The 16126-nt window shown below is 38.3% G+C and overlaps 1 protein-coding gene across 4 annotated transcripts in view; it reads right to left on the reverse strand.

The window, feature by feature from the left end:
• The window catches only part of RAD18 (RAD18 E3 ubiquitin protein ligase), a 138452-nt gene that overhangs the window by 92007 nt on the left and 30319 nt on the right, over positions 1–16126 (reverse strand). For all 4 annotated transcript variants that reach the window (XM_070738284.1, XM_070738286.1, XM_070738283.1 and 1 more), the window contains exons 5-6: positions 4258–4595; positions 1959–2058 (exon numbers count right to left, since the gene is read on the reverse strand). In XM_070738284.1, coding sequence (XP_070594385.1) covers positions 1959–2058; positions 4258–4595 — 438 coding nt within the window. The remainder of the gene's footprint in view (positions 1–1958; positions 2059–4257; positions 4596–16126) is intronic.

Genomic DNA, 16126 nt, shown 5'->3' on the forward strand with positions numbered 1-16126 from the left:
TTTCAAGGAGTCAACTACGTACAGTCTCCAACCTTCCCTTTATGGGGAAGGTTGTTGAGAAAGTGGTGGCACTTCAGCTCCAGCGGTCCTTGGAAGAAGCCGATTATCTAGGTCCTCAACAGTCTGGATTCAGGCCCGGCTACAGCACGGAAACTGCTTTGGTCGCGTTGATGGATGATCTCTGGCGGGCCCAGGACAGGGGCTTGTCCTCTGTCCTGGTGCTTCTTGACCTCTCAGCGGCTTTCGATACCATCGACCATGGTATCCTTCTGCACCGACTAGAGGGGTTGGGAGTGGGAGGCACTGTTCTTCAGTGGTTCTCCTCATACCTCTCTGGTCGGTCGCAGTCGGTGTTAGTAGGGGATCAGAGGTCGACCTCTAGGTCTCTCCCTTGTGGGGTGCCTCAGGGGTCGGTCCTCTCCCCCCTGCTATTTAATATCTACATGAAACCGCTAGGTGAGATCATCCAAGGGCATGGGGTGAGGTATCATCAATACGCCGATGATACCCAGTTATACATCTCCACCCCATGTCCAGCCAACGAAGCAGTGGAAGTGATGGGCCGGTGCCTGGAGGATGTTAGGGCCTGGATGAGTGTCAACAAGCTCAAACTCAACCCAGACAAGACGGAGTGGCTGTGGATCTTACCTCCCAAGGACAACTCCATCTGTCCGTCCATTACCCTGGGGGGAGAATCACTGGCCCCCTCAGAGAAGGTTCGCAACTTGGGCGTCCGCCTCGATCCACAGCTCACATTAGAGAAACATCTTTCAGCTGTGGCGAGGGGGACGTTTGCCCAGGTTCGCCTGGTGCACCAGTTGCGACCCTACTTGGACCGGGAGTCACTGCTCACGGTCACTCATGCCCTCATCACCTCGAGGCTTGACTACTGTAACGCTCTCTACATGGGGCTACCTTTGAAAAATGTTCGGAAACTTCAGATCGTGCAGAAGACTCGGGGAGGCTCACAACAATAATAAAAACAATATTATAGTAGAACAAATCTAATATTTAAAAAGCATATAAAACCCTATCATATTTAAAAAACCAAACAACACATTCATACCAAACATAAAACAAAATATAAAAAAGCCTGGGGGAAAGTTCTCTCAACTCCCCCATGCCTGGCGGTATAAGTGAGTCTTGAGTAGTTTACAAAAGACAGAGAGGGTGGGGGCAGTTCTAATCTCCGGGGGGGAGTTGATTCCAGAGGGCCGGGGCCACCACAGAGAAGGGTCTTCCCCTGGGGCCCGCCAAACGACATTGTTTAGTCGATGGGACCCGATGAAGGCCAACTCTGTGGGACCTTATCGGTCGCTGGGATTCATGCGGTAGCAGGCAGTTCCAGAGGTACTCTGGTCCAATGCCATGTAGGGCTTTAAAGGTCATAACCAACACTTTGAATTGTGACCGGAAACTGATCGGCAGCCAATACAAGCCACGGAGTGTTGTAGAAACGTGGGCGAATCTTGGAAGCCCCACGAATGCTCTCGCGGCTGCGAGAGTGAATGGTTTTAGCTGCCTCCTTGATGGAAGTGTAGCAAAGAAAAACCATCTGCTGGAAAATATTACAGAAAAGGCCCTAATATTGTTTCAGCTATTCTCCAGATAGCAATTGCTCCAGTGGAATGGAGTCCCCTTTATCTAATAAATCCAAAAAAATCTGAATAAATTGTTACTTTATTGATGATTGCCAATGTACTAATACTATTTTTAGGAGCCAGTCTGGGTCGGTCATCAAGACCAGAGATTTTGTGTTCTGAGCTTTCAGACTCATGATGAAGCCCATCTTCAGGGAACTTCTGTATAATATTGTTTTTATACCTAAAAACATTATTCAAAGGCCATTAGATAAAATAAGAAAAAAAATGGTACTATTTTCTTGCTAAAGTTAGATATGAATAGCATTTATTAGAGCTTGTTTGTTTGTTTATGTATTGAACATTCAAGAACCTTACCTTCGGAGACTGTCTTTCTTCTCATCTCTTGCCAGACAACTATCAAGGTGGTTATTTATATGTAGTTCTTGAACAGGAACCCCACAGACAGGACACTCCACTGAAATATTTAAACAAGGCCATATCAGATTATAAATTAAATTACAAAAACTCTCATTAGGGGAAGAGGGGTTATTTGCGGTTATACAGTGTGCAGACATCTAGATGGATTCTTCTCAAGCCCTCCAGAAGTGGTGACAGGAGTTAGTCAAACATATGCACCTTCTGCCGCATGAGTCCCAGCGACCGGTGAGGTCCCACAGAGTTGGTCTTCTGCAGGTCCTATCAACTAGACAATGTTGCTTGGTGGGACCTAAGGAAAGAGCCATTTCTATGGGGACTCCAGCCCTTGAGAACCAGTTCCCCCCAGAGATTCGTACGCCCCCCCTCCTCGCCTTCCGTAAGAGTCTAAAGACTCATCTGTGCCGCAAGGCTTGGGGCCATTAGACCCTAGCCCCCTGGCCCACAATGTAGGTATGTTTTGCTATGCGAATGGGATTGAGTGATTTTAAATGTTATTAGTGTTTTTAAAGGTATTTTAACTATATTAATTGGATTTTTAGATATGTATACTGTATATTGTTTTGATATGTTGTGAGCTGCCCCAAGTCCTCGGAGAGGGGCGGCATATAAACCCAATAAATAATAAAATAAATAAACATCTAGAAGACACTAGGCTTGGATTTATATAATTTCAGAGTTCATTAGCAAATGCTAATGAAGCCAGCATCTTTTATAATGAAGCTTTATTTTTATAATGAAGCTAGTATGAACAATTTCCCTGTATCCAGGGGGGGCCTACTAGGTGGAACGGGGGAACACCGTTCCGTTAACGGAAATGGAGCATGTGTAATTCTGGTAAAAATTACCGGAAAGAGATTCTCGCTACTGTACCTAGAGCAGCAGCTGGGGCACAGGAGAGCACAGAACAGGCCGTGCGGCTCGAATTGGGGCCACCCGGCTTGTTCCCTGTGCCATGGCCCCCTGCAGGAGGTGATCCGGGTAAGCAGGGGCAAGGGGCGCAGCAGGGGGAGCAAAGGCGAGCGGCACTGTGGGGGCTGTAAAGAATTCTATTATTTTTCTATCTATCCTATGCACACACAGATGATGCAAGGTTTCACAAATGAACTACTGGCAGGAAAAAAGCAACATTTTAAAATGTTATTAAAGTGTATTTTAACTATACTTTCAAATCCTTTATTATACAGCAGGTGCACAGCTTCCTACCAATCAACTATGTTTGATAAATTCATTTTCATTGTGGTGGTGGGGTTTGAAATCATCACCTAATATATACTTGGCTTCTCCAAAAGGTTTTTCTATAAACTATATTTAGGGAACAGCACATAGATAGAAGAAATTTTGCAAATATTGAAACATTTCGTCTTCTACTTTTTTCTTAATATGACAACCCCATTATCTTTTGTATATGTTTTATATTTAATTAAAGCTAAATCCCAAAAATAACAGTAGTAGGATAAATAGACAAAATGATCGTATGATATATTGTATGGGTCATATTTTTTTTTCCCCTGGCCATTGGGGGGATATAGCTTTATTGAATTTAACTAATGTAATTGTTGATGTATTGTTCCTGTTTTACCTTTGGAAGATTGGAAGAGGGACAGATTATCATGGAGAAAATCTATCTATTTGGTCATTAGAAATTGACAACTTGATGGCACATCATCAATTAATCAATGTGTAATGTTTTAATTTCTTTTTGTTTGTTTTTATTACTTATCCTACAGTACGTATTCTGAAGTCCTTTATTTCAAGTAAAATAAATAAGTAAACAGATTTCATTTATAATTGGCATATTTAGTGGCTATTTACTTTATACATGGAGGTAAGAAATCTAGGGAAATGTGAGTTACTAATAGTCTTCTAGTTTCTTAACTCTTATGAACTTTAAGATATGTAGACTTTGATTCCCAGAATTTCCCATCCAGCATTCTAGAGTGGCTTGGGAATTCTGGGAGTTGAAGTACTACACCTCTTAAAGTTCCCAAGATTAAGAAACATTGCTCATTCATTTTATCCATCCCCTGAAGAGAATCTTATTGTATGCAGAAATGAATATCTAAGCTAACACAAAAATACCCTCAGTTAACATCAGTGTAGAAGCAACAGTATGAATAAAATAAACTGACGTATTAATATAAAGATTAAAATAATCAGAATCAAATATATGATATAAACCAGCACAAGTAAAGAAAAATGAATGTGCAATTTTGATGTATACAGTAAGATGCCTTACCTTTTGTGACAAATTTTGTTACAGACGTGGAAGGCATTTCAGAGTTTCTGATTCTTCCAGTGGGAGATGTATTTGCTACTTCTTTACCACCTGGCCCGTAACTTTCTTCTGAGCTGTAGGGGTTCTCCTCTTGCTTTATTTTAATACCTTTGCCTCTGTCAGCTGATACTAAATGTCTATTTTCATTGACTGGAAAGATATCTGCACATTTCCTTTTCTGCTTTAAAAACAATCCATCCGGAGAGTTCAAAATGTGACCTTGGAGAGGAGTTTTCTTAGGTAACAGAGTTGGAGAAGAAATTGATGGAGAATCCAAAACTGCCTGGAACAGCCGCTGTCTAGGAACAAAATATGGAGCAAAATCAATTTACAAAGCCATTGTGCCTTTTCTTTCTTAGGATTCCTTTCAACATTTGAAAGGCAACAATAGCTAAAACCCAAGCATGATGTCTTCTCACTGAAGTCCTGCTGAAAATTAAGTGAAATGATTATAATTAATGTAAGCATCCACAATCAACTGAATACTTTACTTATTCCTTATTTGTAACTAGCATTGGGAGCTGAGATACAAACCCCATGAACTGCCTACTATTTATTTATATAAAGAGAAGGAAAACACATCAGTTATCCAAGAATTCTGCCACATTTTTAAAAGACAGAGTTTGACTACTCTAAATTCATAACCGTGGTGTAAGTTGGACTAGAAGACCTCCAAGGTCCCTTCCAACTCTGTTGTTGTTATTATTGTTGTTGTTGCTGTTGTTATAAATGGATAGATGGAGTCCTTGAAATTAGAAAAGTGTGAGGTGAGTGAGAGGAGAAAAGAAGGATTAAACAGCTGGGTCCCATAGCAGTTTTTTTCACAATCAACAATTTTAGTATAATATTTTGGCACTAGCCAAAATTAATTCCAGAATTTCTATCACACAATACATTTTATTGGCTTCTACAGACAGAAACTAAACTTCTGTCCTTTTTAATGCATTTCCCCAAAATATATTTCAATACTGATCAGTTAATTTAGTAATTATTTCAAAACAATTAACACAGCACATCAGTTATTGGTTATCTACAACTTTATTTCTACTATATATTTTTCCTATGCATATCCTAGTACATGAATCCCAGTACATGTAATTAACCACAATCCTCTAATTATGGTAGTCCTCTAAATTCAAGAAATAATTACCATAATATAAACACCATCAGTTTTGTTTAAGGCTAATAGGAAAGGTTTGTACCTATGGTTTTGTGTAATTTATGAACAGATGTAAAGAAGCTACAGAACACACAAGGGCAGAGAAAGACAAAATCCTTAGAGGAAAATCTGCATATATTTTAAAATGTATATAGCATCTGGCCTATGTATTTAACACTTAATAAATCAACTTATGAAAAATTTGGCCCACAATATTCCTCCTAGGATGTTATGTTATTTATTAATTTGAAAACTGCTACAATTAATATTACTGAAAGTTGATTACAGATGCAAATGAGAACAAATTCTAAACATTTTGACCTAAAATGAAAGCATTAAAAATAATTAAAATTCTATATAATTTCCACTCCCTAAACACATCTAAAAACTTTTATGACCCTATTATCAATGCTCATTCAGACATAATGCAGTTAATTCATAGCAAAATGCTCAACCCAAGTATTAGTGGCATAATAAAAGTACTTTTTGCAAAAACTATTATTGAACTTTAAAAGTTATTAAGAGTCATACTTATTATTGCCTAGTTACAATAAGCTTATTGGTGACATCTAGTGGATGCATATTGGGTGCAATTACAGTAATAATACCTCATAATAAACCCCAAAAGTACAAAAGAAAAGTTAAGTCATAGAAGTAATTGAATGCAATATTATTTGACATATTCAAATTAAACCAAAAATTAAAATAAAACAGATATTTTCATGGCATTTACCAGAGAAGATGTCAAAATCCTCTAAGACAAGGGTCTCCAATCTTGTCAACTTTAAGACTTGTGGACTTCAAGTCTCAGAATTTCTGAGTCGATCTTAAAGGTTGGAGACCCCTGTTGTAAGACACATAGCAAGTACTTTTTATCTTTTCCTTAGAGGAGGCAGAAAAGATATATTCCATTCATAAGACCATGGATCCGTGAAGATATAAGCAATGAAACGTATCAGGAAAGACTTAATGAACTCAATCTGTATAGTCTGGAGGACAGAAGGAAAAGGGGGACATGATCGAAACATTTAAATATGTTGAAGGGTTAAATAAGGTTCAGGAGGGAAGTGTTTTTAATAGGAAAGTGAACACAAGAACAAGGAGACACAATCTGAAGTTAGTTGGGGGAAAGATCAAAGGCAACATGAGAAAATATTATTTTACTGAAAGAGTAGTAGATCCTTGGAACAAACTTCCAGCAGACGTGGTAGATAAATCCACAGTAACTGAATTTAAACATGCCTGGGATAAACATATATCCATCCTAAGATAAAATACAGAAAATAGTATAAGGGCAGACTAGATGGACCATGAGGTCTTTTTCTGCCGTCAGACTTCTATGTTTCTATGTTTCTATGAAAATGTTCTATTGACCCAAAATATAATTTTCACTCATGAAAATATACCACAACCTTTAGAAAAACCAATTACAAACTTAAATCATTTTTTTCAAAATAAAACTCTTGACTACTAATGGCTCAAATCCAATAGATTATTTATTTATTTATTTATTTATTTATTTATTTATTTATTTATTTATTTATTATTTAGATTTGTATTTAGATTTAGATTAGTTTAGCTATAGCCAAAATACTGTAGAAAAGGCTTCCCTCCTTTCACTGAATTACTTCACTACAAAAGTTAACAACTGGTGCTATTCAATGTCTACTTGTAACCGCTAGGTGAGGTTATTTGGCAGCACAGATCAGATGTTATCAATACAGCAGATGACACCCTTATTATCTGGTCAGGTTCAGATCCTGACCAACCAAATAGTAATATTAAGGTGTGGTTGCAGTATCTGAAGGTTGTTGGTGCCTCCATGGAGAACAGGTTGAGGCTCAACGCTAGCAAGATTGAGCGGCTATGAATATGTGTACTGTACTAATTGATTCCAGAGATCTTCCAACTATAGGAGTGGGTAAGAATTACTCTCTCAGGCAAATTTGGTACATGTTTTCAGGACTTCCAGCTCCTTCTTAAAGAACATGAATAGAATAGAATAGAATAGAATTTTTATTGGCCAAGTGTGATTGGACACACAAGGAATTTGTCTTGGTGCATATGCTCTCAACGTACATAAAATAAAATATACATTTGTCAAGAATCATGTGGTACAACACTTAATGATTGTCATAGGGGTCAAATAAGCAATGAAGAAGCAATATTAATTACTTAATTAATTAATTAATTAAAAGAATAGAATAGAATAACAGAGTTGGAAGGGACCTTGGAGATCTTCTAGTCCAAACCCCGGCTCAGGCAGAAAACCCTATATACCATTTCAGACCAATTGTTATTCAATCTCTTCTTGAAAACTTTGAGTGTTGGAGCATTCACATTTTCTGGAGGCAGGTTATTCCAACAATTAATTGTTCTAACTGTCAGAAAATTTGTTCCTAGTACTAGGTTGCTTCTTTCCTTGATTAATTTCCATTCATTGCTTCTTGTTGTACCTTCAGGTGCTTTGGGGAATAGTTTGACTCCCTCTTCTTTGTAAAAACCCCTGAGATATTGGAACACTGCTATCATGTCTCCCCTGGTCCTTCTTTTCATTAAACTAGACATGCCCAGTTCCAGCAACCATTCTTCATATTTTTTAGCCTCCAGTCCTTTAATCATCTCTGATGCTCTTCTTTGCACTCTTTCTAGAGCACAGGTGTCAAATCTGCGGTGTTACATTGCCATCATGTGATGTTTCACAGTTTTTTCCCATTCGCGGAGTTGGGGTGGGCATGGTCTGCCCATGACACATCCTGCAGGCCACCAATTTTGACACCCCTGTTCTAGAATCTCAACATATTTTTTATAGCATGGTGACGTGCAGCAAGCACCAAAGAGGGCTTACATAGATTTGTCTTGTGTGCCAATTGTGTCAATTCAACGGCCTTTTTCAGTCACCTCACGTCTGTATTACTGCAATATGCATGACATGGGGATGCCCTTAAAGACTTATGTGAAAGTTACAGCTGATCCACAATGTAGTAGTGCAATTAGTTATGGATGCACCTCAGTTTGCCTTACAACATTGCTCATTCCACGAGCTACTCTGAACAGTTTCAGGATTAGCTTCCAGGTGCAAATCAAGGTGCTGATGATCATCTATAAAGATCTAAATCAGAGGTCCCCAACCTTTTTTGCACCAGGGACCGGCTTTAAGCTAGACCAGTTTTCCATGGCCTGGTGGGGGGCTTTGGTCATATGGGGGTGGGGTTATGGAGGGGTGGAGCTTAGTGCATACTTATCAGCGCTACACACTGAACACTGAGCCGCGTCACTGAAGCCAGTCTGCTGCCCCAGCACGCCCCACATAACATGTTCTGCCGGGGGCGTTTCAGTAAGGAGAGCCTGCCGCCCCACCCCGTCAGGAACACACCATGCTGTGCAGGAGGACCGCGTCACTAAGACCCGCCCCGTGACGTACAACGGGTACCATGCTGTGCTGTGGAGGGCTGCGTCACTAAGACCCGCCCGACGCCCGACCCCGTCCTGCATAATGTTCTCTGCCGGGAGCTGCGAGCTGTCACGGCTATGGCAGAAAACATTATAAATCCACACAGAGCGAGCTCTGACCAGGCGCAGGGCCACGGAGCTAGCTGTCAGCGCCGCCGCGGACCGGCTGAAAAACCCCAACGGCCCGGTCCTGGTCCGCGGACCGGCGGTTGGGGACCTCTGATCTAAATGACACAAAACATGGGCATTTGTCTTCTCTGTTGCTGTATCTGCCACTGTAACTTCTAAAAAGACACTAAAGCTTTGGGTTTTTACCCAAAAATCTGGATTAGGTTAGAATGTTTGGTGACTGATTTTTTGCTTCAGCATAGTCATAATTTTAATAAAAAAATTTCAAAAGGCAACTGGACTTTCCTGTTTTTACTTTGAATTCAAAGAAAAACAAGAAAGTCCAGTGGCCTCTGGAAAAAGCACCTTTGGGACAACTATGACCCAGGTGACTGAGAATATCCATAACCATGTTTTTAATATACAGGTATTATTTAGTATCATGGCACCCTCTTTAGAATGCAAAGATGTGAACTGTTCCAAGATGTGTCTAAACTGTACTATTTATGCTAGAATTTAGCCAAGGATACTATAATGGACAGCTATTGATTTGGTTCTTCTCCAAGTCAAAAACATAGATTATCTGACCTTCGATGTGTAAGATTTATATATATCCATTAAAAAAATAAAAAATGGGGAAAGATTATAAACCAATATCAAATTGGATGAGAACAGCATTACTTGACCTTAGCAATATCAGACAAAGCTTTAGATGATAAAATAAAAGTTCCAATAAATCATTTGTCACTCAGACAACTTAGAACAAAGTACCAACTAAAATATTAATATTGTGGGATTTAAAACATTATTTTCTAAACTATCATTGATTTTCAAGAAATAGAAGCATTCTGAGTTAAACACAATTTTGTCACATTTAACGCAAGCTTCCCATATACCTTCTAAATATAAGCATAATTAAACAAATATATGAAACATAAATAGTTCAAAAGGATGAGAAGAAAAACTACTAATGGATAAAATGCAGTAATATAATGCCTTTTCAATGTTAACCATTTATAACCGCATGAATTATGAAATATTGTTAATATATTAATGCCAATTCGGTATATTCATGCCTGTGTCTCTTCATCTAGCCATCTATAATTTATAATATATTGAACCTTCCAGAAACTTTAGGCCAATGAAGGCGAACCTTTTTTTGCTCGGATGCCAAAAGGATGTGCGCGCATGATAGCACATGCACGTGTGCCCACAGCCTTAATGCAATGCCCTCATCCCGCACATACACACACAAACCCCCATGCTGACCTCACCCCTCGCGAATGCATGCAGACCTCACTGAAGCCGTTAGGCCGAGTGCCCCGTTTTTCACCCTTCGCCTTCAGGAGGCATTTATAAAGTAAGGGGAGGGTGAAAAACAGCCCAATGGCCCAACTGGAAGTTTGTTTCCAAACTTCCAGTAGGCCCATTGGGTCTGTTTTTCGCCATCCCCAGGCTCCAGAGGCTTTCCTGAAGTCTGGGGAGAGTGAAAATGGCCGCCCCTTGCCATTTGGAATGCCGAAAATCAGCTGCCCAGCATGCATATGTGCCCTGGAGCTGACATAGGGCAATGCCTCGCATGCCCTCAGGCATGGTTTCGCATGCCAACTGTGGCACGTGTGCCATAGGTTCACCATCACAGCTCTAAGTGGTTTACAAAAATCTTGGTAAGTATTAGAAATCTGAGTTATAAGCAAGCTTCTAACGACCTTGCAGAAGCCATCGTTGCTGTTTGAACAAAAACATAATATTACTCAGTGACGACTAGCCTTTGGAAAAAAGCTATTAAAGAAGAAGCAAGTTTCTTTTCTGAGTGGAGGCCATTCCAAAGTCTGAAGGATATTCAGTAAGAAGAAGAAGAATAAAAACACCTCTTAGTATTAATTAATACTATGGTTGGAAGAAGGAATTACTTTAGGCCCAAGTCCTGTAAGGCTCTAGAAAACACCACCAGTATTTTGAGCCAGTGAACTATTGAATGTTATCAATAGCTAGTGCCCAGCCTTCCACATAAGTGTCAAGTATTAATAAATACCTGTGGGTGACGAGTTAGACTGAGTCCAGATGGCTACTGATTTGAATAGCAAAAAAAAGTCAAAATGGGAACCCTGGGAGAAGGCCAAACCCTAAATCACACTCCAATTAACTAGGGCTGAGCTACAGAGAATTCCAGAGGATTCAACAGATTTAAAATAGCATGCGAGAACTGTTTGGTAATACCTGGCTACATAATTATAAATTTAGCTCAATGTGGGATTCTACTTTATTGAAAGATGGAGAAACACAGCTTTGTTTGTACTTTTTTCACACCATACATTTTAAGTACCGGTACCTCTATTTAAGTATTTATTTATTTATTTATTTATTTATTTATTTATTTAATTAATTGGGTTTGTATGCCACCCCTCTCCGAGGATTCGGGGCGACTCACAACATATACAAAGACATAATAGCACAGTAATCCAATTAATATCCATAAAAATAGTCTTAAAAATAATCTTTAAAAATTCTAACTTTAAAAACTTACATTACTTGCAATGTTGCCATTTTCTAAAACTGAAACATCCAAATCATGGTAACTTTTTCTTCAAAGAAATCTCCTCCAGTCCATTGATCACGAGCTTCCTTTTAGATGCATCATGTTTATTTTTACAGCGAGCAAAATGCACATAGTATCATATGTCCTACATAATACCTGTATTGTCAATATTCACTGTGAGCATAATTAGGGTAATTGTGTTAACAATTAATGTTGGCAATTTTATTTTCAGTACTTTTCTAAATGTTTCTCATGGTAGAAGAGATTATTTTTATAGCAGCTGAACATCAAGTTCTTTCCCACAAACTATCTATGTAAGTTCAATTTTCTTTTCCTAGTCAATCACTACTACCAGCCATGTTCTATCAAAGTACATTGTTAATTCATTTGGCCAGGATACAATTTACCCATGTGGATTTTTTTAATGCTCACTTCCTAGATTTGGTATTTTTTTTCAAGTCTACTCTTTTTTTGTTTACCTATCTGTTTATTAATAAATTTAAAACTGTTAAAAAAATGTCTTTCAAAAAAATGTCTTTCAAAAAAATGTCAAGCCCAGGAAGTTAATAGAAATCTTGAATTCAGGGACAAGCATCTGCCCCACCTTTTCTTCATTGCAGACAGATACATATAATTCATTTGGCTCTCCTTAATACCATTGAATTTTTGCGATGGGGTTTATGCAAAAATATGCATTAGAAACGTTTTAATGTTGCTTTTAAACTAACAAGGTATTTCAAAACAGTGTACATAGAGACCGGCTTTTTCCTTTTTTTAGTTGAAGAGGCAAATGTGCAAATAAATAGCCTCATCCATTAGAGCCCTCATTTTACTAACTGGTTTCCTGTCCATTCTATATTTAAAGAAAATCTTAAATATTAAAGTTATAGCGAGCCCTAGCCTTTTACTTCTTATTTGCATTCAGTATTGTCTGCTTATATAGCTCTTGTGCAGCTTTCCTTTCTGTTTTTGCATTCATGCAGATAACATGTTCATTTTTTATGACGACCACGCTGAATACTCCATCCAAAGGAGACATAACATGCTCAATTTTAATCTGCAATGCCCTATCCCATCCATATATACTAATGTCAATCTCAGTGCTATATGGGAAAAGTACGTCTTCCAAATGATGGGTTAACCAAAGAGGAATTGTTGTGTTACTATGACTTTTGTGTTAGACTTCACAGGAAAAATTAGGAATGCACTAGTGCAAAATACCAGTTAATTGCCATAGTTTTCTGGGCATGTTGACTGCTGGCATACAGCCAAAATCTCAGCTCTTAAACTAAAAATGACTCTCTATTTCCTTGTTCTAACAATTTCTTAGAAGTTGCATTATACTCATGCTGTGACATTTGGTTTATTCGAGTTTATCTTCTCAATCTGCAATATTAAAGCTAAATGAACTTTTAACATTGTAGAGCTACGTGACCTTTAATCACTTATTCTGATAAACAAACATTTGTTTTCTTACTTAAAACTATTGCTTTACCACTTCTCTCTGAATTAAGATACAATTACGTTGGCCTTTTCTGGCAATATCCCATTTACATGTAAATAAAAAGGGATAACACTACGTCACCCTTTTCAGCAGCATGTGTATCTTATACTCTGCATAAGCCCATAACCAATTCGTTAAGATGCACATTTTTGGTATCTACAAGTTTAACACTTAATGTGGAGAACCTTTTTCTACTATGTGAATAGTTAAGGCCACTTTAATTAATGGCTCTAATATTTATTTTGGAAGTTGGTATATTTTGGCTTGGTAATCATCTTTCAGTAATTTTCCGAAAGGAATTTTATTTCTGGTTATTTAAAGTTGTTATTACCCCAAAGTTCCCAACCTTCTCCATCATTTGGTCATACAAAGATGATCATATACTACCACTTTTTACATTCCTCTATGATTCCATCATATCATAGATATTCAGATAAACAAATAGAAACTTATTCAAGAACTACTGTTCCATTTTGGTCTAAGATGCTTCCAAAATTAAAGCATAAATATAAATACAGTACTCTTTCCAGATTTTTTTAAAAATCTACATTTTCTCTTACAAACCTTTGACTTCTATGGAATATCATAGATTACTATTTATTCATGGTTTATTTTTAGTATATCACATTTAATCCCATCCCATCTTGATCAATGGGAAACAATTTCACACCACTCATTTAACTTATTTATGTCCAAAATAAAAGCTGTTTTGGACTCAGACTCCAGTCAGATTCAAGTGCAGTTTGTATTTTTCATCTGTTCATATTGTCCCCACATATTCCTCAGTGCCTAACAAATCTTTCTACCCATATTTTTATTATCTTTTCCATGAACTTGTGTCTTACCTCCAACCCATCCACATATCTTGGTTTTCAAATATCTCATGCCTATAGGAGCATTAAGATGGTTTGGGAATAGATATCCATCATAACCATTAACTATATTATTTATAGGACTCTCCAATGTTTACATTTTAGCTACAACCTTTCTTTAATGTTAAAAGGAATTTGATATTCTTTTCATACTCCAATTGAAAAGGGGGAAAGGAATTATAAGGAAGGGAGTAAGGAAAATCCAAGAAGAAAAACTTACAAGTTGCAATATAAGTTTCTGTAGAACTGATCCAAAAGCATCCAAAGTAAAGTAAAAAAACAAACAGACCCCTGATAAACCACAAAAGGGAGACAAGCAAGGTAAGGATTAAATTTGAGGATGCCTCCCAATTCATCTGATTGACAAATGAATTACAGAGTCATAACTCCCTCTTCTGGTGAAGAGGCAATAGAGCACATTGTCCATGACAGCTTTGGTAACAGAGAAAAGAGATAAAGTTCTTAAAATGACTTTTATTTATACATGCCCTTGAAGGCCCAGGCACAGGACCTTTAAAAAAAAAGTCAGGATAAGAAAATGCTGAGCCAATATATATTTTTGAATTGTAAGCAACCCAGAGTCATTGAATGAGATGGGTGGTTATCAAAATTGAAGAAAGGGAAAGGAAAAGGAGTCCCTGCGGATTTTACTCTGCTAGTTGTTGCAATTTCCTGTAGTCTTTTGCTAGTCTTTATTGCTAGTCGGTGTTGTACATACTGCTGGTCAGTTGGAGGATGATGAAGATATTTAGGACTTGGATTCAGATAGTGTTTATGAATTAGTTGGGGGGGGGGGTGTTACAGGTAGTAGAACAGGTGGGAGGCCAGCCACAGGATGGGGCTATGAGTTCAGGATCTAGTGAGGGAGAATCAGACATTCGCTGGGTTAACCCTAAATTCAGAAGGGCCCAAAAACGTAGAGAACAGGTGTCTGGAAGAAGATATTAAGGAGAGGAATGGGTTAAATACTGTAGTGATGTATTTGGCACGTCAGGGGGTCAGTGGGGAAGAAGGGTGGAGTTTCAACGTTGCCGAAGAGAAAAATGGATGTTTTTCTTGCCGCTCTCAAGTAACCAAAAGTATTCTGTGTTGATTAACAGTCAGGGCTGCTGTTTTAGAAATCATGCTGTTAGGAAAATAAATCTTGTTAAGTGGAGAAGGAGAAGGAATGTGAGAAATGCAGTTAAGGGAGATAACGGACCAACAGATAAGTGCTTGTATGAAATGTGTTTGAATTCCAGAAGAGCAGAGAAATAAATGGAGTTTCTTTATTCATGATATAATGCATTTAATAAGAATTATTTGTAATTGCTAAATTTCTACCAGAAACCAGAACAGTCATAGGGGGCAGTGCAATGAGCCAGCACTGTCCAAAGAAATTTCCATGGTCATGTGGCCAGCATGACATCACAAAATGCAGGTACTTCCCCATCGGTGGTACCTATTTCTATACTTGCATTTCACACCTTTGAACTGGGTTGAGGACAGGAGCTTACCCTGTCATGTGAAGCTCAGGACTCAAACCTGGGCTGCTGGCTTTCCAGACAACAAGCCCTGGGTCTTAATCACTGAGCCTCCGTGCCACCCCATAGAAATTGAAGAAATGAATAAAAATAAGTAAATAAAAAACACGTAGATAAAAATTTCCAGGGACTGGACCAGGATTCTAAACCATTCGCAGTTTAATCTATAGTAAAACATGAGCTATTTGATTATCTTTTTTTCATTTAAAATATTTGTCTATATTTTACAATACTTACAGGTGAAACTCAAAAAATTAGAATATCGTGCAAATATTCATTTATTTCAACTTAAAAGGTGAAACTTAATATATGAGAGATAATCATAAATCAAATCAACATAGACTGTGGAAACTTTGCACTGGACCTCAAGCAAGAATGCACTGAATTCTTTCTCCATATACTGGGTCCTTGGTTTCCAAATGAGATACAAAGGTTTCCACAGTCTGGGTTGATTTGAGAAGCCATGTCATCTGCTGGTGTTGGTGCACTGTGCTTCATTATGTCCAGGGTCAATGTAGCCATCTACCAGGAGATTTTGGAGCACTCTATTCTTCCATCCGCATCTGAGCTTTATGGGGATGCTAACTTCAATTTTCCAGCAGAACTTGGCACCTGCCCAGGCTGCCAAAAGCATCAAAACCTGCTTCAATGACCGTGGGATTACTGTCTTTG

This window comes from Erythrolamprus reginae, chromosome 2 (genome assembly GCF_031021105.1).
Source record: "Erythrolamprus reginae isolate rEryReg1 chromosome 2, rEryReg1.hap1, whole genome shotgun sequence".
NCBI classification, from domain to species: Eukaryota; Metazoa; Chordata; class Lepidosauria; order Squamata; family Dipsadidae; genus Erythrolamprus; species Erythrolamprus reginae.